This window comes from Erithacus rubecula (genome assembly GCF_903797595.1).
Source record: "Erithacus rubecula genome assembly, chromosome: 26".
In the NCBI taxonomy this organism is placed as follows: Eukaryota; Metazoa; Chordata; class Aves; order Passeriformes; family Muscicapidae; genus Erithacus; species Erithacus rubecula.
The window spans coordinates 3,112,748-3,137,729 of NC_136678.1; the positions used below are offsets into that span (position 1 = coordinate 3,112,748).

Sequence of the window (24,982 nt, forward strand, 5' to 3'; positions counted from 1 at the left end):
CAGACGTGGAGCTTCCAAACAGGCTGGGAGACAGCAGCAGGAGGGGAAAATCCACAGCTGGGATGAATCAGGGCAGACTTTTCCAACTGATGCATCCTGGGGACAAACCTCAGCCCCTGTGCCAGTGCTCAGCCTGCCAGCAGCCCCTCACACAGCCCAGGAGAGGCTCTTGGGGTGCTGGAGCAGTGTGGATCAAGGAGGGAAAACAGGGACAAGCAGCTGCTTCCCCCAGATGCAGGAAAGATGGACCCAGTGGGACATGCAGAGCAATAAATAATTGGTTTGTTAAAAGCAGGGCTGGGCTCAGGTGTGGGCAGAGGGACAAGTGGAGACAGTGATGGGAAGGGACCTGCCACTGGCAGAGCTACAGGCAAGTTGAGCATGTTTAGTCCTGGCAGCTCCAGGTCTCTGAGAGGATGAAGATGGGGATGAAGGTGTGGGGAGATGACATCTGAGAACTGGTGGCAAGGCTGGAAAAGTAGGGGAGGAGGAGGAGAGGGATGTGTGGTGGCAGCAGTTGCCTGTCCCTGGGAGTCCTGTCTGTCCACATGAAGATGCTGGGGGGACAAACCCACCAGTGGTGTCCACCTGGCCATTGTCCCCAGCTGAGCCTGTCTGGGGGAGGCAGAATGGGTCTTCCCCAGGATCTGCACCCCACTCCCTGGGGAGGGGCTCCCACAGCATCCCTGCAGGGTGAGAACACACAGAGGGATGGGGCCAAAATGTCAGAAGCACAAAACCTCCCCAGGCCCATGAGGGTGGCTCTGCCCGGGGGGATTGCTGTATCTGAGGGAGAGATTTTGGGGCTGAGTGGAGGCCCAGCTCCCCTCTCCTCCCAGCATGACCCCCAGACCCAACCTCAGCAGCTGCTGGCTCATCCCTGCAGGGAATAAATCACTTTGCAACAAGCAGGTGACACAGCCGAGTCTTGATCCTCCCCCTGAACAACACCCAAACTGTGGCAGATCAGCCTGAAAGGACCAACTCCATCCCCTATGGACAGACCAAGAGATGCCTCCAACTCCCTGCAGAAACTCACCCCATTGAGCTGAGCAGGAGAGGCACAGTCCCCCCCCCAAGTCAGGGGTTTTTATTGGGGACAAACGTGGCAGGAAAGGCCTGAAGATTCCATCGTGCTGGTCAGCGCAGCCCAGGGCCCGGCTTGCTCTGGGTGGGTGGTTTTTGTTTTCTTGCAAACACACATTCTCGTTTCTCAGGCAGTTATAAATATTGTCGTTTCTAGTAGAAAAAACAAAAAAAAAAAACCAAACCAAAACAAACAAACAACTTCCCTCTAAATAATATAAGGAAGACTCAAATGATTGCACTTAATACATATGAAAAAGGTAGAAAGGAGGATATCCTAGTGCACAAACATTGACTCCTGCTCTTCTCAAAGCTTGCTTTTCCGAGTTACTCTTTGGCAGAGCTTGTAACAAAGTCTGGTTTCTTGGCACAAGTGTCTGGGGTGGAGGGGGAAGAAAAAAAAAAAAAAAAATCGAACCCGGCTGAAAGTCCTTCTCCTTTGCTCCCTGCTTTCTCCCGTGCAGCCAGACATTGTTCTCCGGGAACGTGGCTTGGCTGCGCTTCCCTCCCAGCACCAGCGCGGCTCTCCAGCGGGACAGAGCCACCACGGTGCCGCGCTGGTGGCCTTTGCCACCACTCCTTTGCATTTCCTTTTTAATCCAGTCGGCTTTGTCAGTTCTCTTCCCCCCGCCGGTAGCCGGGCCCGGCGCTGCGGTGGGCGCGGTGTCACCTCCTGCGCCCCGGGGGCTGCCAAGACAGGGGCCCCCGCTCTGCCCTGGGCTGCTGCTGGCACCGGGGAGCGGGGACCAAAGGAAACCAAAGGGAGGACACGGGACAGCCAAAGGACCACTACTTCAGTTTCCTAAAACCTTCGAAGAAGCTGCTTCGGAAGAGGGGAGCGGCTTCACCGCCGCTGGATGAGACCGGAGCGCAGGGAAATGGTGGGGGGACGTCTGCAGGGCGAGCAGCGGCGATCCTGCCCGAGCCAGGCGGAGGAAGGAAAAATCAGAAAGAAGGAAGGGAGAAGAGGGTTTCCTTGGCTGCGGGGCGGCCCGGGGCGGCGGGGGGCTATTTGTAAGGCCGGAGGAAGCTGGAGACTTTGGAGCGCAGGAGTTTGATGAAGGAGCGGGGCAGCATCTCCTTGTGCTTCTCTGTGTACTTGAAGTAGTTCTGGGGGTGTGCCAGCACGTCGAAGAAAGCTTTGATGAGCTTCTTGTCCTGCAGGGAGGCCAAGCCAGAGGGAGGTTCAGCATCCCTCCTGTGCTCCCCCTGAGCAGAAGCCCCAAGTGCAAGAAGAGCAGGAGGGATCCCTGAAGGGAAGGATGCTCCTGCATCCCCCACAGCCCTGGGTAACACAGCCCTGGGGGCACAGACTCACCTTGAGGATCTCCTGGTGGTTCTCAGAGGCGTAGAGCCTTCCATCCCGCACGATGTCCTCCACCAGCTGCTCGTAGTCCTCTGCCAAAAAACACGGGGCATGAGCTGCCACTTGTCCCCAAACCTCTGGTCTGTGTCCTTCAGTCCACTCCCCCCAAACACACAGGAGGTGTGACCTGGGTCCCAAACTGTGGTGGGGAGAAGCAGCAGCACACTAGGATGGCATCTCCCCGTGCTCACCGTCGTAGGTGACATAGGGGATCTGGAAGCCCCGAGCACTGTTGGCTTCACTGGTTTTGAAGTTGATCCAGAGCTTCCGGGAGCGGGCAGTGAAGGCAATGGGTCTCTCGTAGGTCTGGCAGGTCTCATAGGTGGTGATGGAGGATGGGGAGGCTGCAAGGAACAGCAAGGGGACACAGGATGCTGGCTGCTCATCAGCAGAGCTACCCTCAGCCTTACTGGGTCAAGAGAGGCATCAAGGATGGGAATTGTCCATGCTGGGCCAAGCTGAGCCCCCCCTAAACCTCATGTTACATGAGGGATTGTTATTCCTTCCTTGCTCTGGAAAGCACTAAGTGGGGTTTTTAACCCTCAAAATGAAGGCTGAGGCCCAGGTGTGCAGCCCAGCCCCTGAGATCCAGTAGAACACCCAGGCAGCAGAGTGATGCTCATCTCCCCACTCACCCTAATCCCAAAATTCCCCTCCTCTGCCCAAGGATGTGCCTTTCTCCCTTTACACAAGGCAGCTCTGCCAACCCCTGACCCTCTTCCTCCCCTGCCCCCCAGCACTGCAGCCTCCTCGGTTACCTACAGTTTTTGCGCATGACCAAGACGTCGCCACACTCGTCCTCGGAGGGGAGGAAGATCTCGGGCACCACGATGAGGATCTTGCGCTTGGGCGGGGGGTTGATGTTCCAGGTGCACTCGATGTTGGCAGGGTAATTCCCAGGGTAGTTGGGGGACTCGATGTAGCCCGTGTACTCACCCAGCTCCCCTCCACACTGCCGGTCTGTAAGGCAGGGAGACCAGTTCAACTGGGAACCAGCAGCACGGGGGCACTGGGGGAGTGTTTCACTGGGGGTGGTTTACTGGGCAAGAGGGGCAGTGTCCCATTAGGCAACCCCCATGCCTGCCAGCATGCACAAAGCACTGAAATGACCCCAAACTAAATACTTTTGAAGGACCCCAAACCAGTTCCCCCCTTCTGTTGCACCCCAGCTCGCCTACTTTTGCACTGGGACACAGAGGTGGAGCCATCAAAGTCGGTGGTGGTGTTGCCAGGGCAGGAGATGCAGTAATTCTGCCGGAAATCGGGCTGGTAGGTGCCCACGGCGCAGCGGATGCAGCGGTGCACGCTCGTGTTGTAGTAGTGCCCAGGGGAGCACTGCACTGGGGGGTCAGGCAGCACAGGGGGCTGTGTCAGCTGCTGGCACAGCCCTGCTGGGTGGCCCCTTCCTGGGGACCAGCCCTGACCTACCTTTGGTGTCGCAGTCCTGGAAGGAGAGGGCGCCCTCGTGGCGGGTGGTCAGCCCCCCGCCGCAGGGGAAGCAGAGCGCCCGTCCCACCTCGGGCTGGTAGGAGCCACGGGGACACGGCTGGCAGGGCTTGAAGCCATCAGCAGAGTGCTGGCCAGGGGGACACTGACCTGCAGGCACACGCATTGTTCAGTCCTGGCACCCCACATGCCACTCAGATCCTCTTCCCCCACAGCCTCGGCAGCACCAGTATACCCAGAGCAGTGCTGCCCTTCCTGGGGTCCCCTCTAAATAATAAACACCCAAACCAGCAACTTCTGCGGGCCCTGGGGATGCTCAAGGCTTTCCTGTCTGCTGGCTAATGGTTGAAGTTGCAGTCACATCCCCAAATGTGCCTCGAGCTCCACCCTGCGCCCTCCTTACCGGTGCAGCCGGTGATGTTGGTGGCTCCGATGGGTCCGAAGGTGTCGCCGCGGGGACACAGGTCACAGGAGAGCTGCCCCTCCTTCTCCTGGTAGGTGCCGGGGGGGCAAGGCACGCACTGCTCCGTCTGCCCGTGGTAATAGGTTCCCTGCGAGCAGCTGACTGAGAGCCGGGGGGGATGTTGGTGATGCTGTCACCGCCGGCTCCCCTCGTCACCCCAGCACGCTCCTTACCACACTTGCTGGCCAGGCGCTGCTGGCCCGGCCCGCAGCTCTCCTGCCGCTCGGGGGCCACGCCCAGCTTCCGCGCCACCTCGTACTCCATCCCCGAGAAGCGCAGCAGGAACCGCTCCTGGTTGATGGATTTCTTCAGGGCTTTGATGGCCGACTTCAGCTTTTTCTCCACTCTCTGTCGTAGGCAGTGCAGGTTGCAGCTGGCTGGGCGGTGCAGAGCAGAATGGGGGTACAGGGGGAAACAGGGTGTGGATGATACAACTGGCCCTGAAAAGGGCCCCTGGGATCTCATACCCTGAGACAATGAAACTTCTCACGAGAAATGTTCACCCCCTACTGAAACCCCTGTTATCATTTAGGATTTCTATTAGTCTTTAACTTTACTAGATGATTGGTCTTTTCTCACCTAGAATCTTAAAGTAATTGGATAGTTCTCAACTTATAATTTTGCTGGTTAGAATCTTAATCCCCCTAAACTCTATAAAAACCCCTTGCTATGCTATGTATCTGTATTTTGCTGGTAGAACCCTTTGAAGAAATAAAGCTACCTCTACAGTGGCTCCCAAGATCTCATTCCTAGCTAGCTGAGAAGCTGACCCTCTGCCTCAGGGGCTCCTGGAGCTATCCAGACCCCGTAGCAGCCCAAAGCTAGAACCATCCTAGCTCTGGCAGCTACAACAGGGATGCAGTAAGAAGGGAGGGGTGGAGAGGGAATCCCAGAAGCATTAAAACCATCCCCAAACGCTCAGTTGCAAGTGGTACCCAGCACACGCCAGTCTGGTGCAAGATGAGACTGGTTTATATTCCTTGGTATTGTGCTCCCAGGATGGGTCTGGCCAGTGCTGTGCCCACCTGTGATCTCCTCAGGCTTGATCTCTGCCTCAAACTCCAGCGTGATGCGTGTCACCTCTTTGCTGGGGGAGTTGCGAGCCCGGCGCCCTTTGCCCTTCTTGGAGGAGTCACACTTGAGGTTGACGAAGGTGACCTGGCAGTCAGAGCACGGTGCCGAGCCACCTGCACACAGGGGACAGGTCAGCACCCCATCCCTGCTGGGGGACAGGTAGCCCCACCTTCCCCAGCATCACACCTCACCTTGTGCCCCAGCCTTCCCAGCCTCCTCCTGCTTGCCCTTGGTCCGAGGGTGCAGGTGGCACTTGGCATCCTTGATCTTGAAGGAGGCTTTCTGCTTGACCGGGGCAGCCACAGTCTCTGAAAGAACAGGTGAGTGCTCAGCAAGCTGGCATGGCCCAGCCAGGCTGGTGGCACCCCAGGAGCCCCCTTACCGAGGCACTGCTGGCTGCTGTTGGTGGGTCTGTGCTGGCTGCCCTGCCGCAGCACGGGGGTCCCACAGCTCACCGTGTAGCTGCTGTCGGACTCTGTGAGGGAGTAAAGGGAGTTGGTTCTGCCAGGGTGATGCAGGCAGACAGGGCTTTGCTGTGGGGAGATGATGCCCAGCACCCTGCCATAGAGATCTTGCACCAGGGACCTGTCCCGTGGATCTACAGCCAACAATGAGCCCTCCTGAGCAGCAACCAACCTCCCTCCCTCCATTCTGGCTTTGTAGCCACTCCTCTCCCCTCAGTTTGGGCCATGCAAGGAAATGGGGATGCCCCCTGCCCATTCTGGTGGGGGCACTGGCACCAGTACCTGGCAGAAATCGGGCCTTGGAGGTGCAGGAAAGGGCACAGCTGTCCTTCTTGCCCATCTTGTTGCAGGTGAGGGTGGCCCGTGGTGGCACTGAACCTGGCAGGCACTTCACCATCTCCAAAGGACATGCACCAGCTGGTGATGACAATCAGGGATGCCCATGGCTGGCACAGCTCAGAGACCCACAAGTGACCCCTGCACCCTCCCTCTCATGGGGGGATTCACTGGGGAGGGGAGGGTGCCAGAGCACAGCACAGGGACCCCAGCCTGGCACCCCAAAGCCCCCAGCTCCTCCAGGCCTGACTTACCCACACAATCCTTCTTGTTCCAGTGCAGCTTGCAGCCAGCAGGACAGGTACACTGGTAGCTGCCAGGAGTGTTGATGCAGCCGAATTTGCAGCCACCCCGGTTGATGCTGCACTCATCGATGTCTGTGGGGGCAAATGAAGAAGCAGTGGGTGAGGGGCAGTGGGTGAGGGGCAGTGGGAATCCTTGGCTCTGACACGGAATCACTGCATTGCCTCAGGGCTGACATCCTGGATGGATAAATCCAAGCCCAGCTGGGACAGGGGATCTGCACCACAGGACATTTCCAGCAGTGCCACCTCCCCGCAGCTGTGCCATCCCCACGGGGATAAGGTTCACCCCGGCTCCCGGTGTCCCCAAGGGCTAGGCAGGGATGGGTGCAGCCCATCCAGGCTGAGCCCAGCCCTGGCCTCTCGTGGGCTGGGGGGGCAGCAGACGGAGCCGACGTGAAGCGCTGAGAAACTGAACTCAAAAAACCTCCCTCTCTTCAGCAGGGACCCCCGGCCTGAAATGATCCTTCAGGTCAGGATGGAGCTGTCACAGCCCTCCCTGCTCAGCTCCCCCCCCTCGGGGCATTGGTGGGAGCCATCAATCCCTTTGCTGCAGGGCCACCCCGAGACAGTCCTGGGGGCTGTGCTGGCTCCCTCTCACCGCGTGTTTCAGGAACACGAGGAGGGTCCGGCAGCACCGGAGCAGCCGGGCTCGTCACCGCGGGCCGCCGGCTCTGCTGCCGCAACACGCTCCGGCAGCTTCATCCACCTCCCCGCTTCCCGGGCGCAGCACGCCCCCGCCCTTGGGAGCTATCTGCCTTGTGAAATTTAAATCAAACCCTTTTGATGTTCCCCTTCCCACCCCGTCACAGCTCCCTGCCAAAAACGCCGGGGATTTCTCCCTCTCTCCCCGCTGCAGACAAGTCGCAAATTGTTCCTGTCGCTCTGTTTGAAGTTGCAGACACCAGCGAGTCTGGCTGTGAGCCCCTTCCCTGCCCGGGTATGAGTAGAACCGACCTTCCCCATGCGATTTTGGGGTGGGCAGTGTCCCCGGGGATCCTACAGCTGCTGTTCCCCACTGTGTGCTCCTGGGGAGCCGATCCCGGCGGGGTGACACGCTGCCAGCACCCATCTAACACACCTACCCCCGCAGTGGGTGAGCCCGTAGAGCGTGTAGCCCTTGTGGCACAGGCACTGGAAGCTGCCGGGGGTGTTGATGCAGAGGTGGTCGCAGGTCCGGTCAAAGGAGCACTCATCGATGTCTGGAGGAAGGCAAGGGGAGGAGGTGAGAGCTGGCATGGCAGAGAGGGGCTGTCCCCTTCCTGCTCCAGGTGCCCCAGCAAGCTGTGCTGGGATGCTGTGGGACCCTGCACTGGTGTCCTCCAAGAGTGCAGAACCAGATTGCTCTGGGCATTCAATACCGATGCCCACGGATCCAACACCAGTATGCTCCAGAACCCCGGGCTCGCTCCCTCCCTCCCACCAAGCTCTTCCTCACCCTTGCACTAAGAAACACAAAAATCCCCCCGAAATTGCATAAAAAATGGCCAGAAAAACTCCTAACATCTGAACTAAAAAATCAAAAGTGGCCCCAGAACCCAGTGAGTTTTGAGGGATTTCTAAGGAAAAGACTGGAAAAATGGGTGAGAAAAATTTCTGGAGGAAATGTGACTTAAAATGGCCCCAAAACCCCTAAAATGGCCCCAAAACCTCCTGTAATCTGTGCAAAACCACCTAAAATGTTTGAAAATTCCAAGGATTGGTGGGAAAAGCATCAGGAGAAATCCAGGAAAAATTCAGCATTAAAACCTAGAAAAATGCCCAAAATTCACACTAAGAAGTGCAAAAATCCCCTAGAAATTGCACAAAAAAATGGCCAGGAAAAGTCCTAAAATCGGCACTAAAACCCGGAAGAGGGCTCCAAAATCCAGTGAGATTCCAGGGATTTCTGAGGAAAAAACAGGGAAAATAGGTGGGCAAAATATCCGGAGGAAATGTGAGCTAACATGGCCCCAAATACCCAAAATTACCCCAAAAATGGCCAAAAAACTCCTGAAATCCGTACAACCAGCACCCCTCTGCTCCCCAAACGGGCCAAACAGAACCAGCATCCTGTCCCTGGCACGGGAGGGCTGCAAGAGCCCCCGGCTGCTGCCAGCCCAGGGAGGGAGGGATCGGGAGGATGCCGTGATGGGGAGGAGCAGGAATGCTGCGCGGGCAGGTCCTGCCCCGGGGACGATGCCAGCGATGCCGGCTGGGAGCTGAACCCAACCTGGTGGGCTGGAGCATCATTTCATTGGCTTCATTAAGTTAATTGCTGCTCTCACGTCAAGCTCCCAGAGCACAGAAGCTGGATGGAGATGAAAGCAGTGGCAGCCCCGGAGCTGCCAGCCCCCTCCTTCCCCAGCTGTATGTTTCCAGGAGGCAGCACTCAGGCTCATGCACACCTGCCGTGCTGAACTCGGCCATGGGCTGCGGGGGCAGCACAGTGACCTGCTGGGCTTGTGTGGGATGAGTGGAAAGATGTTGGGACAGGAAGAAAGTGTATAAGAAGCAGCATGGGGCAGCCAGCTCCATCTGGAGTGAGCAGGAGGTGTCTTCTCCCCACTCTTGCCCTCCAAGAACAGGGACCCCTGGCATGTGCCTAATTGCTGGCTTTAACTCTGCAATAGCCCACAGGTCCCCAGCTCTGAGACTGAAGGGCTAAGCCCCAGAGCAGAGCCTAAATCCAACACTAATCCCCTGAAGGATGCATGCAGTCCACAGGAAAGCCCAGAGGAATGAGCAGCCTGGGCAGCACCTCTGCAGCAGCAGCCATGGGAGCACAGGGAGGGGCAGGGCAGGGGCCTGGGCACTCACTGCCCCTTACCTTGGCAGTTCCTCTCGTTTATGAGCAGCTTGTAGCCCTTCTTGCAGCTGCACTCGAAGCTGCCCACCGTGTTCCTGCAGATGTGGTCACAGCCGCCGTTGTTGAGCCGGCACTCGTCGATGTCTGGTGGGGACAAGGGACACCCATCACACCCTGGCTGGGGTGCTCGGCCAGCAGAGCCCAGGGCTCCCCTCTGGGTGCTGTCCCCACCATCAGCTGGCAAATGGGGGAAACCCTTTGGGCTCTGATGGTCAGTAGGGGAATGTGGCTGCTGCTTTTCTCTGTGTGCATCTGAGGAGCCTGGGCCGGAGCAGGACTCTGGGGCTCAGCCCTCCTTGGAAGTGATGCAAAATTCTTAATTTTTGCAGGTCTCAGTGTCCTCCTGAGTAGAGCCAGAAGCCCCAACAGAGCCTCTCAACTGAGTGAGAGCACCAGACCAGAGTTTGCAGAGCTACAGCTTTGGGGGACCAGGAGAGGCAGGAAAAGAGAGAAAACCAGAGGGGAACTCCCTCCTTCAAAAACAACCACTTGGCAAAATAACTGCTTTTCAGCCCTTGCCTTTCTGCTTGCCATCTCCTTCCTGCCATTAACAAAGCTAAAAAGGAAGATGCACAGTAACTGCAAAGAACCCCAACAACATGGAAAGAGGCTGGAATGTGGAGGTTTGGGTTGTTTTTCCCGTTTTTCCACTAATCACAAAATTTACTGTTAGGAAACAAGCTGTGGAATGGAAAGAGACCAGGAGGAGGCAGGGGCCTGCCCTGTCCCTCCATCCCCCAGTCCTGGGGCAGCAGCTCTGCCTCGCTGGGGCTGAGGTTTTCTTTTTATGACTGTGAGGGAGTGAGCTGTAAACCCTCCTGCAGCCATAATAAAAGCCCAGACACAGGGGACATGGCTCTGGGTTATTGCAGAATGGGAGAGGGGTGGATGCTCTGATAAAATACCAGGGGCAGGGGGTTCTGGAAGCAGTCAGCAGGTAGACAGGCAGCCAGCAGTGGGACAGGCTTTCCTTTCAGCTGGGGTCAAGTTCTGAGAGCTGCCAGAAGACACAACACAGGCATCTGCCAGCATTGGGGGGGCAAGTTTGGGGTGCAGGAAAAGCAGCCTGGAGTGTCCTGCCTGGCAGGGATAAGTGGGTGGGGATGTTGGTGAGATGTTCAGCACCCTGGGGTGGTCTCCCCCATGTGGGACACAGTGCTCAGACCTGTCCCCAGAGGGACCTGTGTATCTCACACACCCAGAGCAGTGTGGATTCCCTGCACATCCCCTGGGGCAGCTGGGGCAGTGGGGTAGGGTGGAGGGAGATGGGGCAGGACCCTCCAGCCCCACAAGGGCTATGCCACTGCCTCCAGCTTGATCCAATCCCCTTTTCCTCTTCCCCAGGGGCATGGGGCCAAGCAGAGTGCCTGCAGCAAGACATCCCAGTCCCTGTGCAGGGGGGTGATTCCTGTCCCCACTACATGGATGCAAACACCAAGCCACTGAGCACTGGGGGCAATGTCGAGCTGAGCTAAACCTGAGCCTTTCCTAAGGGCACTGAGGACACCCAGGGGTGAGCAGTGAGCACCCCAGCCCCCCTCACACCCACCTACCTTTGCATGTCTTCCTGTCAGGCTGGAGCATGAAGCCCATGGGGCAGCTGCAGTGGACGCCGGTGGCCGCGTCGTGACACTTGCTGTCACAACCCCCGTTGTTCACAGCACACGTCTCTGCATGGAAAGGGGACAGAAAGGCTGGGGTGAGGTGCTCAAAGGTCTGAGACATCTCCATGCAGATGTCCCCCCATGGCACAGCCTGGGAGCAGCAGTGGGTACAGACCTCCCTGCAGAGCCCGTGGAAACCGCTCTTGGCTCCGACACAACAGCAGAGAGGCCACAGAGCCGTGAAATAGCGAACACATGGGGGCTGTGCCCCCACAAACGGCCTCATGGAGGCAGCTCCAAGGAGGAGGAGTTCCACTTCCCACTCGTGCAAAAGCAGCCAGACCAGGTCCTGCCAGCAGTGTCCAGGCTGCAGCTCCCAAGGATGTGGGGGCACAGCCCCAGTCCCCCCGTGGGGTGGCAGGGAGCTTCTGTTCCCCTCGCTGCCACCAAGCTGCTGAGCCTGTGCCATCGGTCCCTGACTGTCACCCACTGCTCAGGCACAGTGGCTGGTCCAGTGTCTCAGGCTAATTTGGGAGACACATCATGTAATTGAAACACACACTCAGAGGCAAGCAGCATCAGTGGAAAAAAAAAATCCAATTGAAAAAAAAAAAAGCTAATTATTTCAGTATTATCAAAGTCAGCTGTTGCTGGTAGGACTAGAAGGGACACTAATTTAAATGAAGCATTTTCAGCTTGACAGCTTCCCTGTGAGATCAATCCACAATTTCAACCCTAACCACCAGAACAATGGTTTGAAGTGCATTAAGTTGTTCACAAAGGATAATAAAATATTCCTTTCAGAAGGCTGGTTGCTTGGATAAATGAGGCATTTGGGCTTCAAGGAACCCAAGATGAAAATGCCTTGAAGAAATTCCTTGGAAAGAGCAAATCCCAGGTTGTCCTGCTCTTTGCAAGCGCTGCATGGGGCAGGAATGACTGAACCATCCAACCATTTGCCGCGGGGCTCGGGAGCTGGGATCACTCTGTGCTCATCTTGCCACTGCTATTTTTATGATGTCCCATAATAAGAGAACAAAAGGGACCATTTTATGAAATTAATCGCCAGCACAATTACAAAACCTAACGGCAGGGGAAGGATTTGTGCAGATATTGTTCCTGCAGCCAGGTCCCTGCACTTCACACAGCCCAGCCGTGCCAGGGATGGGACAGGGACACAGGAGGGTGACAGGGGAAGGGAAACTTTCTGAAAGCTCAGGGAATCATTTGTTTAATGCCAGCATTGGCTCCAGCAGCTGCTGCAGAAGCAGCCTGGGGAGCATTGATTGAACAGGGTCAGCATTGAGGTGAGACATTGGCTTGGTTCAGGTGCTGCTGCCTGTGGGATGGAGCTGGAGAGCCGCAGCAGAGGGGAGGATGGAGCTCTCCAGACAATGTGGTGCCCTGGCCATATTGTCACCGTGCTCACAGCCTCCTCCAGCACTGCTGCACCCCTCCTGGCCCCTTTGCACCTTTGGGAATTCCACCTGAGATTCAAGCCAGCCCACCCAGCACCCCAGCACAGCCAGAGCACCCCTGCAAACCCCTCTGTGAAGTGGGGCAGCCTGTCCTGGGTTTGCAGAAAGCCCAGGGAGCTGCTGGGGTACCTGTGAGGCAGTGGAGGTTGGAGGAGCAGGGCTGGGCTCTGGAATGGCCCCGGGGAGCAGCAATTGTTCGGCGGAGCTGGCAGCCCAGGGCTGCTGGGAGTGACTCACCAGCCACACAGGGCTTTGGTGAGGCCTCCATGCTCAGGCAGGGAGAGGACAAAGCTTCTCTCTCACACACACACACACACACACACACACCCAGACTCTTTTCCACCCCCCTCCATCCCAGCTCTGGTCTCACTGCCTGCCTGCTGTGCACTCCTCACCCTGCTCAGCACCCTCAGTGCAGGCACTGTGGCCTCACCTCCACCTTCTGAGAAGTGACAATCTCAGCAGGATGTGATCCCACCAGCCAGAGGGGATTAATTCTGTGGTAATCAGAGGGATTACAGCTGGGCTGGCTGGGCTGTGATGGCACAGATCTGGGGTCTCCCCCTTCTCCCACCCATGTGTGAAAGGCTCTGCAGAGCCCCCCAGAAGCTGCAGTCTGTGCTCTCTGTGCTTGGAGCTGAGCTCCCACAGCTCCTGGATGTGCCAGGAGTTTGCCTGTCCCCATCACATCCAGGAACAAGACTCCCCACCACAAACAAGCTGCTGCACCTTCTGCCTCAGTTTCCTTGATGGCAGAGCAGAGTTATCACCTTACCTTCATGAAGGGCTTGGAGACCCCACGGGGATGCAAAGAAATCCCTGGGGAGGTGCCCAGCCCTGTAAAGGGCCATTGGAGCTGTGACATTGCTGCAGCTCTGGGCTGGGAGCCACTGTGCATGGGGAGACCAAACCCTGGGACACCCTGAAGGTCCCAGAGGGATCATCCTCGAGCAGGTGGGCTCTAGGAAGGGGTAACTGGGAGTGCACAGTGCAGAGATGGGCACAAGCATCCCCCTCCCCACCAGGCAGCTGCTGGCAGCCCACTGTGAGCTGCTCCTGGGTGTGGGGTAACCACTGCCACAGCCACTGCAGAGCAGATTGTCACTGCTGGATCCACCAAAGCAGCGTGAGAGCCCCGTCTCATGCAAGCACAGCAGGGGCAGCGTTCCCTGCCCTGTCCCCAGCCCAGCCCCAGGCTGGCCTGGCAGGGTTTGGAAGCAGCAGGGGCAGGGTTAGTGAGACATGCAGTTAGCACAGCAGCTCAGCCCCCGAGCCCCCAGAGGAGACACCATCTAAGGTTAGACCCCTTCGTAGAGATAGAGAGAACAAAAATATTTACCATTAGAAAACGTCTCAAGGATAACGTGTTGCTGGAAGTGTCTCTCCCCTGTTTAACATTATAAAAAAGTGATTTAGAAACAGTGTCCAGCAGGGAACTTGGTTGGTGTCACACATCAATGGTTCGACTCTGCTGCCTTTCCAGCCTGGTGGAAACTGTCCCTTTGGGCTTTTTCTCTCCCACCTCCCAGGCATTCCATGTCCCTCAGCCTCTGCAAACCCCCTCCAGCTGTGCTGGGCTGGTTGGAGCCCCATGCGAGCGGCAGAAGCGCGTTGTGAGCAGCGTTAGTGCAGCCTGTTAGTCTGGGGAACCAGGTCCTGCCCTCCTTGGGAGCAAACCCAGCACGTGCCAGGGCAGGTAGTGACCCCTGAGCGGAGCCATGGGGACACTGCACAGCCATGGGCTTTGGGAAGGCAACCACATCCCTCCTGTGGCACTTGGATTTAGCAGCCAAGCCAGCAGAGAGCCCAAATCCTGGTATGCTGGGGCTGCTCAGCCTCACCCAGGGGTCAGTGCACCCCTGAGCTCCCAACACCACTCCAACCCCACAAAGCTGGGGAGCATCAGTGGTGCCTAGGTGTGGGTCAGGAAATCAGCCATAAAACTTGAGCTGGGTTTAGTTTCCTTCTCCATCTAATCGTATTTCTTCCCTGTCCACCCCCTCCTGCTCCAGCAGTGCTCGCCAGCAATAGCCCTGCTGCACCCCAAATAAATATAGATAGGGGGGAGCTGCAATGATGCCCTGGCTGGTAAATCTTCCTGGAAAGCCAAAATCTGCATCAGCTGTGACAGCCATTTTTGCATTTCCCCATGGGCACTGCACCCGTGGCTGCTGGAGGGCTGTTTTATGTGCCTTTTTTTATCCTTTTTAATTTTTTTTTTTTTTAAGGCTGCTTTTGGAGCATAAATATAAATATACAAGGTCATCGGCCTCCCCTCCTGTCTCCCCCTCCCCCTCGTGCCTGCAGACATGTTGGGAGCCATTAGTGATGGCCCCTGTGCTTAGAGGCATGTTCCTCATTATCTGCATTTTTAAAAGCAGCAATAAAAAGCGGAAAAATGAAAAACACCGGCCGTGGCCTAATGAAACTGTCACTCAGAGGGGCTGATGGTGCTTCCTGCCTCGTGGTGTGATCTGAAGGGAACCTGGAGCAGGGGCCTGTCCCGGCAGCCCATCAAAAGCACCGCGTACAATTTCAAAGCCCATGGCCCGGGGAACGACTTTGCGTTTCCCCTCACTGGAAACTTTATTCCCCTTGAAATGATGAAATATTTTGGAGGAAATGGGGAAGGGGCGGTGAAGGGGGCAGTGTGGATGGGGGAGGGATGTTTTGCTGTGCCCCAGCCATAAAACAAGAAAGAGTGGTTATAAATATCTGAGCAGGTACCTCGGCTGTAAATCTGCCCTGGCGTCCCCGTGGGGAAGCTGCTGGCTCCCAGTGGCTGCAGCACAACCCCTTGGTGCTCCCATGGTGGGGATGGGGATAGGGAATCCCCCAGGGAAACAGGAGCTGGGCAGACCCCATTCTGTGAGAGGGGATTGCAGAGTCCAAAGGGGTGAGACAGGTTGTGGTGTGGTGGTGGGCTTTGGGCTGGTGATGCTCCTAAAATCCTCTAGTGCAGTGTTTGATTTCCCCTGGAAATGTGGGCAAGGGGAGAGCTCACAGGGATGTGCTGGCCCTGGTGGGAGATGCCTCCCCAGCAGGGTGTGGGGACAAAGAAGGAGACTTTGGCCAAGGATAAAAGGATGAGCAATTTTGGAAACCACCAGATCCCACCCTCACACCTCTGGTACCCAGTGTCTGAGTGCAGAGACCACCTCCCCAGCAAACAGACTGCTCTGAAGCATCCCCCAAACCACGAGATGCTTTGGGAGAGCTGCTCTCTCACCCCCCACACCCAACAGTTCAGGGGCATCCTCAATCCCAAACCTGCTCGAGTCAGACACTGCACACAGGGCCCTCCATCCAGGAGGAACCCACCAGCTCACACACCAGGGACCCTGAGCTCCCCACCCAGGAAGAGCTCTCAGAGGTGGGACAGGACGCAAAGGCTGCAGGAACAAACACCAGGACGGCGGGGAGCAGGGGCTGCCAGCAGCCAGGAGGGATTGGGATCCATCCCGGGAGCAGGCTGGGGGACAGCAGTGACATTAAGGCAGCAGTGAGCTGGCAGGCAGGAGGGCTTTGCTGGGGGCTCAGCCCCTAACACCCCTCAAGCTGGCAGGGAGCAGCCAGGGGCTCAGGGGGGATCCTCTGCCCTGAGGACGGAGCCGTCTGTGGAAAGCACGGGAGGGTTTTCTGTTCAGGCACAGCAGGGACAAGGGGAGCCAAAACCTCTCTTGCTTTCAGTTCCTTTTTCTTTTTTCATTTTGCAATAAGAACTCAAATGTCTCAAGCAATTGTGGACTTAATCACTCCCCAAATATAACATTTTTTAAATCAAAGCAGCTGTTAAACAGCACAAGCATATGAAACCAGTAAAACTTCTATCTCTGCTTGATGTTTTACAATTTGAAAACACACACAGGAAAAGGACAATTCTGGGGGTGGTTGAGTTGTCAGGTTGTTGGGGTTTTGGTTTGTTTTTTTTTTTTTTTTTGCAAGACAATATTCCTGAGCTGAGGCCCCACAATACCAAGCTGAGATAGATTGCCATGAGCAAACCTGCCCCCTCCATATCCCTCCCCAAAAACTGCCAGTGACAGCAACAGTAACAATTCCCAGCATGGAGACATCTTCAGCAGCACAGGAGCAGGCAGGGACCCCTGCCCACACCCCAGCACAGCAACCTGTCCCCAGGTGTCCCCTCAAGCACAGCAAGATCATTTTTGCTCCCTGTGGCTGTGCAGACACATCCCTGCACCCCCAGGTACCACAGCATCCCTCACACACACACTGAGCCTCACCAGTCTCAGCAAAAGGAAATCACCACATGCCCAAACCTGGGAAAAACCCTTCACCAGGCCAAGGACAAGTCACCCAGGGAGGAAGATGAGCCATCCCACCCCCTAACCCAGGTGTGGGCCATGGCCTGACCTACCTATGCAGGTGACACCATCTGAGTGCAGCAGGAATTTGACGTGGCAGCCACACTTGGGGCCCTGGTCGGTGTCATCACAGGTGTGCTGGCAGCCCCCATTCCCATAGTTACAGGTTACTGTGGGAGCAAAGCAGCAGTGTCACCACAGCCCCAGCTCCTCCTTCCCTGCCTAGCAGCCACTGCAGCACATAAAGCTGGCTTGGAAACACCCTGTTCATACCCTCAGAGGCTTCCTCCCCTCCTTCCCTCCCTCCTTCCCCCACAGATAATTCCTAAAGGCCTTCACTTTCCCTGTGGGATCTTAGCAGATGCAGGCTGATATGTGGTTTCTTATGTCTTCCCTCTGCATGTCTGGTAAATGCCACCATTGGAATCCAAGCAAAGGGGACTGGTGGGCTGGGTGACCCTGAGCCTGAATCCAGTGCTGCAGGGGAAAGCTGAAAGTTTCCTGAGCTCTGAAATGACACGGGAGTTTTTGGGAATCCCTGCCAGCCCTCCCCTGGGGGCAAGGTGTGCTGTTCATTTAGTTTAGGATTAAACTTTCATTTCATCAGCAATTCTACACATTTGCTGCACACAGCAAATGAGAAACAAAATAAAAATAATTGCATAAACACATACATATCTATTTAATAACCCTGGCACTGCCAGTGGGATGCTGGCAGGAGATCAGACACGCTGAGAGCACCACAACCCCCAGGGAGAGGATTCCTGCACTCCTCACATGCCAATTACACTCTCCTTGCTCACCTCCCCTTTGGAAAGTGAAACACTGGGACAAGAACAGGGGATGCTGAGCCTCTGGGACCCCCTTGAGCTGCCATTTCAGCCTGGTCATGTAAGGACACAACACCCCATAGTGAAGGGGGCTGCCAGCAGCATTGTCTGTAAGGGCAACAGAGGCAGAGCTGAGCATGCTGAGCTTCAGCCTCAATGAACCAACAGCTACCAGGGGGTCAGGGCCTTGCTGCAGGGGCAGGGGGTGACATGGGGACAGGGTTAGAGGGTCTCTGTGCCCCAGCCCTGGAGTGCTCCTTACGTTTGCAGTCGCGCTGGTTCTTGGTGAGCTCGAAGCCGGGGCGGCACTCGCAGGCAATGCCCCCTTTGGGGGTCTCCCGGCAGATGTGGGCACAGCCATGGTTCTTGTTCATGCAGTTCATGCCTTCTAAAAGAGAAAAGGAAGCAAAGAAATGCTCCAGAAGCCGCTGGTACTGGTCAGCAGTGGCAGAAGGATGTCTGAGCTGGGATGGGATGATGATGGCAAAGAGGGGAAACCTCATCAGTGAGGACCTTGTGGGGACAGGATAACCCTGGCCAGCTCCTGGCATAGAGCTGCTTGGGAAGGTGGACAAAACCACCTGGGAACCTTCAACCTTTGAACCTCCCACCTTGGATGAGACCCTGTGGATGCTCCCACATTTCTCAGTGGCTTTAAAGCCCATTGAGCTCCAGACCCAGCCCCTGCATCCCTGTCCCCAGCAGGGAGCACCCACTGTGGCACCAGGAGGAAGGAGCAGCCAGCTCATCCCTCTTGGACACACAAGGGATGGGGACACAGGAGATGCCACTGCAGCTGCTCAGCTGTCCTGGGCAGAGTGAGATTCCTGGGGAGCTGGAGTGACCAACACAGCTGGGAAGGGGGAAAGGAGGAAAGCAAAAACACTCAGCTGGCTTTGCCAAGCAGCAGAGATAAAAATCAGCAGAGACGCAAAAATCCCTCATTTCCTCCTATTTTGGCTAAGAGGTTGCTCCAGACGGCAACAATTTAGAGTTGATACCGAGAAAGGCTCAGTGCTGTGCAAGACCTGGCAGGGGAATATGTTTGAGGACCTCCAGGTCCTTCCCTTTATCAAAAAATTGCTCTGGTCATAGGATTAATGCCCCCTGCTCAGTATTGCTGTGCCTGTGAGTGTTATCTGCAGGACATTTATCACCTCTCCCAACATGCCTGCCACAGATTCTCTTTAAAATCTGCCACACCAAAAACGCAGCAGCAGCACCTAAACCAGGCAGGAGTGGCCAGAGGTGACAGAGGACAGACCTGCCTGACAAACAGAGGGATGGAGGGTGCCCCAGGGCGTGGAACTGCTGAGCACTGACCTTCAGGGCGCTGGATGCAGGTGTGCTGGTTGTCACTGAGGAAGAAGCCCTCCCTGCAGAAGCACTCGTAGCTGCCCATCATGTTGACACAGGTCTGCTGGCAGCCACCATTGCCCTCTGAGCACTCGTCCAGGTCTGCAGAGGGAAGGTGGCAGAGGGTGAGCATGTCTCCTTGGCACACCAAGGTGATGGGGAGTCACCTGCATCTCACCTTACATCTTAACCTGCCTTACATCTGTGATCCCCCAGCTTGACGGTGCAGGGATGAAGGCAAAGCACAGCAGGAGTGGGTGCAGGGATCATACAGCTTCCCTCACTGATGGCCTCATTTTACAGAAGGGAACACCAAACCACAGAGAAAGGGGTTTTCCTTGTCCCAGGATGCTCATCCAGGATGCTGGCTGCAGTCAGCCCCTGCTCCCAGCCCCTTAGAGCCTGCTGCCAGCTGGGGATGCCTGCACTTCATTAGGAGGAGCTGGGAAACCTTAGCCCAGAGCAGGGATAATTACTTGTAAGGAGACTCGCATCCCCTGCCCTGCTGCTCGGCTGCCCTCACACCTGTTTTGGTTTAACAAGCCAAGGCTGCAAGGAGCTGAGATGTGGCCCCGTGGCAGCAGCAATGCCCTCACCCCAGCCCTGCAAAACTGCATTTAATGAGGAGTAACTGCCCATTGCTCTCTCTGGAGGCCTTCTGGGGACAGTGAACTCACCAGTGCCCCGAGGTGCCAGAGCAACCGGGCTCGGCAGGGACAGATCTGCTCCGTGGCCGCCCCTTGCCCCCTCTGCCCGTGGTGCCGGGCCGGGAAGCGAGGGGCCCCATGCCAAAGAAAACGTCCTGTGAACTCGAGCGTTGCAGAGCTGTGGCTGAGGGGAAAGCTGAGCCCAGCACGGCCCAGAGGAAATGCTGCAATAGCAGCTCAGTGACGGCACGCGCCAGGGGCTGCCAGGCCCCCTCCCCAAACTGCACTGCATGCAGCCAAACCCCTCCCTTTGGGGCAAGAGGGATGCCTGAGTGGGGGTGACTTGCACTGTGCCCCAGCCCCTGGCAAGCACCAAGGGGATGCTCAGAAATATCAAAGCAGGTCTAGCTGGAAGTGGCCAGGCAGCAGAGCCCAGGAGTACCCCACAAACTTGGAAAGGAGGTGTTGAAAACTCCCTCTCACCAGAGGGCAGTGAGGGCTGACACCTGGGCTGCAGCCAGGCACTAAGGGATGTCCTCTGTGATGGCAGGAAGCTCACGGCTTCCTCCAATGCTCATCCCAGCCAAGCTATGTCCTGCAGATGCCAATAACTCTCCTCAAATCCCCCTGCTTAGAACAAGGGCTTAATGTCTTGCAACTTCTCCTTCCAGCTCTAGTAAAAAATGAGGAGGCAGCCGTTCAAACCCAATGGCTGAAACGAGACTCCACCACTCTAATACCTGTTTTATTAAACACAACAGAGATGGGCAGAAGCCAGCAGGGCCTGTGTCAGGATGGGGCTCGAATTCCTGTCCTGGTTCAAAAGGTCATCCAGGGTGGGCAATGGAGGGGCTGGTGGTCTCTGGTGGGCACATAGCCTGACTCCTGTCCAGTTCAGCTGCTGCCCATGGCACTGGCAAAGCCTGGGCACACACTGCTTTACTCTGCTTCTCTTTTTTCTGACTAAAAGGGGATGCAGGCAGGTCGGGAAAAGCACGTCAGGATGAGGTAAGGAAGGGCTCAAGGTGGGAGTCAGCATGCTCCCCCCAGATCCCTGCCTGCCCGGCTGCTCCCCAGCCATCTCCATCCCCTCCCACCCATCTCTATAAACACATGACGTCCAGCTTTCCTTTCTTCTTCTCGGGCTCATCCTCCCCCGGGAGAGGAAGGCAGAGCCGCCCGCCCGCGCCTCCTCCCAGCTGTGTAAATCTCCCCCCTCCCCGAGGAGGCTGCAAAGATCCCGGTGATGGCGCTTAATGCAAAGCGTATGTGTCCATAATCCCTTCCCCCCTCCTCCTCCTCCCAGTGATGAGCTCATTAATGACCCCTCTGCAGACACTAATTAGAAAATAGCATGAGCTGCAGGCAGAGGGGAGGCGGGCGCCCCGTGCCCCGCAGCTCGCAGCGCGGATGCTGCGGGAGGAAGCGGCTGCGGGCGCGGGCAGCTCCGGGAGCCCCGGGGCTCCGACGGGAGCCTTGGCTCCGCCGCGGCCGGATGGGCTCTGGGGCGGTGGGAAGTGGCAGGGAGGATGCACGGCGCTCCGTAGGCAGATGCCGGGTTTGTCTTGGCCCGGGGATTATTTATCCAGTCCCTTCGCTGGTTCCCATCCCCACCATATTTGCTATTAACTCATCTATTTTGGCAGGTGCAGGGCTGACCTCAAGCACGAGCGGAGCGAGCGGCAGGGCCCGGGTGAGCTGGTCCGGCCCTCGGCAGCGGCACAGAGCTGCTGGCCCGGCCGCTTTCCGCAGCAGGATGGGGCTGTGGGGAGCCTGTGCCTCACCCCCAGCAACTCCAAACCCAACTCTCCCAGTTTTGCTCCCAGCTGAACCCAGAGTGAGTTTCTCACCCAGCATGGAGCATCCTCCTCTGGCATCACCCCCGTGTAACATGGAGCAATCCTGTTCCCAGCGAACTATTGCAGCCCAGGACACGCCTTATTGCCCCGAGAGTGCCACCACAGTTCTAGGGCTCTACAGCAGCTCTGGGGGTGCTTGGTCTTGGTCTCCAGCAGGTGCTGGAGCAGCTGAGGAGCTGCAAGACGCCACCATCCCTCACCTAAGCAGTTGTGGCCGTCGTGCGCCAGGCGGAAGCCGTCGTAGCAGGTGCAGCGGTAGTTGCCGGGGATGTTCACGCACTCGTGCACGCAGCCCGCGTTGTCTTCCCGCTCACACTCGTCAACATCTAGGGAGAAGAAGGGCAGGAGAGCTGCAGGGCTGCTGCTCCCATCTCCAGCATCCTTGCCACCCAGCTGGTGATGTGTCCTGGGGTGCTCTGCTCTCTCTGCCTGTTCCTGCAGGTCCTCAGCTCCATTATCACCTGCAGTATCCCTCCAGACTGTACAAAATCATCCCCATTCTCCCCAGACTAGATGTTGGACCCCCAGCTAGCTCAGTGTCTTACAGCTTTAACTTAGTGCAGAGTGCTGGGAACCTCTTGGGATTTCCCAGGGTGCTGGCAGAGCAGCCTGTCTCCATGGCAAAGCCCTGCAGTGCCTGGAGCACTTTAATCCCTCTGCTATTTGTACTCGGCCCATCCTGACCCTGAACCTGCTTCGAGCTGGGAATTTTTCCCCTGCCCCAATCCTGCTTTCCTGCTGCTGCTCCAAGAAGCTAATTTTCTTTCCATTCCCCACTCAGTTGTATCTATAGATAGATAAATGCCTATACCTGTATCAATACCAACATTTACACCTATATCTACATCCGCATTGATATTCACATCCTCTGTGTGTCTATTTCTATATCTTAATTTTAAGTTTCTGATGTTTTAGCTGCTAATATAGTTCTGTAGCCTCAGGGTCAGATATCCTGCAGGAAAATAACCCAGCTTTGTTTAAAACAAATCCCAAGTGACCCTTCATGGGCAGCCCCAACCATGCCAGGACCACGGCTGCCTCCATCACCAGCAAGGACAATCAGAGTCCTCTCTGACCCCAAGCACTGTCTGTAGGCCAGGAGTTTGGGGCAGAAAAGGGGAATAAAAGGTTTACAATGGGCTGGGGTGAACAAGTGGCCTTTTTGCATGGGCCAGTGCTGATGAGCCATCACTGGCCTCTGAGCTGCAGGGGCTGTCACTCATCAGCAGGGCTCTGGCTCTGCCAGCAGTGTGTCCCTACCTTTGCAGTGCTTCCCATCCCCGGTGTAGCCGGACTTGCAGATGCACTTGTAGGACTTGGGGGTGTTCTGGCAGATGGCATCGATGTGGCAGTTGTCAGTGCCCTCCACACACTCGTCAACATCTGCAAGAGGACAGGACAGGGGAGCAAAGGGGAGAGCCTGGGATCTCTACCCCCTGTCCCCATGGGTGCCACCACCCCAGGGGATGGATCCCAGCAGCTTCTGGCTCCTCAACCAGCCCTGACACAGCTGGTGATGGGCTCTGGACATGGTGAATCATGGGTGGCAGTGGGTCCACTCCCAAACAGCACAACCTGTGTCCCCTCTTGGACACCTGAGACTCCCTTTTATGTGATGATAGGAAATGCTGCTCTGGCACTCCTAGCCCAGGCTGGAGCCAGCCCAGGCAGAGGTGAAAGTCTCTGGCTCCAATTAGCTGTTTCCTGAGCTGACCAGGCACCCAAATAATCATCATTGCTTTCTATTCTTAGGTGCCAAGGAATGTGCACGAATTAGCAGGGACCACACTAAATAAACCTGGGAGCCAGAAGTGAGAAGCAGGAGGCAGAACTGGGAAAAACATCAAGGCTTCCTTGGAGACACAGACAAAATTTGCATTGTCCCCATCCCCCTTTGCCTCTCAACCCCCTTCTCTGGGTTGCAGTGCTGTGGTACCCAGGATATCACATCCAGAGCTCCACGTGCTGGCAATGGCCTCAAGCAGCAATGCCCGAGGGTTTGCTGTGACAGGAGGCTGTGGGAGTGAAGGTTTGAACGGTATTTGGGAAATGGAGAAGCCTCGAGCACATGGAGTGGAGGTTCATGAGCGAAAGGCTGCTCAGCTAGCTCTCATGTGGTGCCCTGAAGGGGGAACATCCCCTCTGTGACTGCCAGGGGATCAGGCTGCTGAGGGGCAGGCGGGGCTGAGCATCACCCGCAGCCCCTCAGGTGTGGGCAGGGCTCCCAGCGCAGCCCAGGCTCCAGCTCCACGTGGGGAGCACCAGCGCTGCTCCTGCAGGGAATTGCCTCACCGGGATAGAAAACTCCTCACTGGGGAAAGGGGACCTGAGAGTCCCTCCAGCTTCCCTGTATCCCTTCAGGAGGATCATGAGGCTTCAAAGCTCCCAGCTGACTTTAAAACACTGCTTTTTAACAGTTCTTCCAAGAACAGAAGTGCTCCAGGAGCTCCGCAGGGACTCCAAACATCCCTGCAAGCAGCGGGCGGGCAGGGAGCGCTGCGGGACAGGGGCCACGGCCGCGGGGACAGCCCGAGCCGTGTCCCGGCCACCCCGAGCCTGTCCCGGCCACCCCGAGCCGTGTCCCGGCCACCCCGAGCCGTGTCTCGGCCACCCCGAGCCTTCCCCGGCCACCCCGAGCCCCGTCCCGGCCACCCCGAGCCGTGTCCCGGCCACCCCGAGCCATCTCCCGGCCACCCCGAGCCTTCCCCGGCCACCCCGAGCCGTGTCCCGGCCACCCCGAGCCCTCTGCCCGGAGATGAGATGTGCGATGTGAGTCACCCGGCCGGGAGGAGCAGAGCTTTGTCTCTGCACCAGGGAGGCGGCACGTGCCTGCGCATTGTATAAATATTTACAGCCCGCATTCATATTTGTTATTTGACATTAGCCATGGCCCGCGGCCACCACGGCCTCCCTTGGGCCATTAATCACCGGCTGGAGGCTGACCCACCGCGGTGAGGACGATTGCACGGGGACAGGGCTCTGCTCCCGGCTGGCACCTACAGCAGCCATGGCACTGGTCACCCTGCCACCCGTGGGGGCTCTTGTCCCTTTGGGGAGCTGGGTGTGGCTGTTTAGTATCTCAGTGATTTCTCCTCAGGCTCCTGCATCCCTCACTGGGCTCCCAGAGGGTGGTGGGAGGTTGTGGCAGTGGAGCAGGGGGATGTGGGGAGATGCCAAGAGTGCATGGGAATTCAAAGCTGATGCTGGCCCAAAGGACTACTGAATCTGCAGATCCTGGTCCTGGCCCTGCATGGCTGCGAGCTCCCCTTCAGCTGTTCCCTCAAAGTTATAAATCACAGTGTGATGCCTCGAGTCAAGGTGACAATTGTCAGCTCTGGCACCCTGGACACCCACTGACACACGGGTGGGAACCAGCACCCAAACTGTACAGACCATCCCTCAAACCCCATCTCCTCCCCTTAAAAACACTCAGAACATGAAGCATCCACCAGGCATAAATCACATCTTTGAAACTTTCCCAGCCTTTTGCCAGGA

General features: G+C 56.9%; 1 protein-coding gene and 1 long non-coding RNA gene across 7 annotated transcripts in view; one reads left to right on the top strand and one right to left on the bottom strand.

Moving 5' to 3' along the window:
* Positions 1 to 1,720: 1,720 nt before the first annotated feature.
* Positions 1,721 to 24,982, bottom strand: part of SCUBE3 (signal peptide, CUB domain and EGF like domain containing 3) — a 40,794-nt gene continuing 17,532 nt past the window's right edge. The window contains exons 5-27 of one of the 6 annotated variants that reach the window (XM_079327226.1): positions 22,748 to 22,870; positions 21,688 to 21,813; positions 18,949 to 19,083; positions 17,888 to 18,013; positions 16,849 to 16,965; positions 13,807 to 13,854; positions 11,165 to 11,338; positions 10,939 to 11,055; positions 9,347 to 9,469; positions 7,623 to 7,739; positions 6,490 to 6,612; positions 6,182 to 6,316; positions 5,818 to 5,910; positions 5,627 to 5,743; positions 5,387 to 5,548; positions 4,535 to 4,738; positions 4,302 to 4,463; positions 3,881 to 4,048; positions 3,631 to 3,792; positions 3,215 to 3,412; positions 2,644 to 2,796; positions 2,405 to 2,484; positions 1,721 to 2,244 (exon numbers count right to left, since the gene is read on the bottom strand). In XM_079327226.1, coding sequence (XP_079183352.1) covers positions 2,095 to 2,244; positions 2,405 to 2,484; positions 2,644 to 2,796; positions 3,215 to 3,412; positions 3,631 to 3,792; positions 3,881 to 4,048; positions 4,302 to 4,463; positions 4,535 to 4,738; positions 5,387 to 5,548; positions 5,627 to 5,743; positions 5,818 to 5,910; positions 6,182 to 6,316; positions 6,490 to 6,612; positions 7,623 to 7,739; positions 9,347 to 9,469; positions 10,939 to 11,055; positions 11,165 to 11,338; positions 13,807 to 13,854; positions 16,849 to 16,965; positions 17,888 to 18,013; positions 18,949 to 19,083; positions 21,688 to 21,813; positions 22,748 to 22,870 — 3,113 coding nt within the window. In that variant the 3' untranslated portion in view covers positions 1,721 to 2,094. Of the gene's footprint in view, positions 2,245 to 2,404; positions 2,485 to 2,643; positions 2,797 to 3,210; positions 3,413 to 3,630; positions 3,793 to 3,880; positions 4,049 to 4,301; positions 4,464 to 4,534; positions 4,739 to 5,386; positions 5,549 to 5,626; positions 5,744 to 5,817; positions 5,911 to 6,181; positions 6,317 to 6,489; positions 6,613 to 7,622; positions 7,740 to 9,346; positions 9,470 to 10,938; positions 11,056 to 11,164; positions 11,339 to 13,806; positions 13,855 to 16,848; positions 16,966 to 17,887; positions 18,014 to 18,948; positions 19,084 to 21,687; positions 21,814 to 22,747; positions 22,871 to 24,982 lie in introns of those variants that run through there. The other 5 variants (XM_079327228.1, XM_079327227.1, XR_013776872.1 and 2 more) reach the window with 5 other exon arrangements.
* On the top strand, positions 21,024 to 23,594 carry LOC306812546. The gene is made up of 3 exons (XR_013776873.1): positions 21,024 to 21,186; positions 21,275 to 21,321; positions 23,240 to 23,594. It is a non-coding gene; the product is annotated as an uncharacterized lncRNA (long non-coding RNA).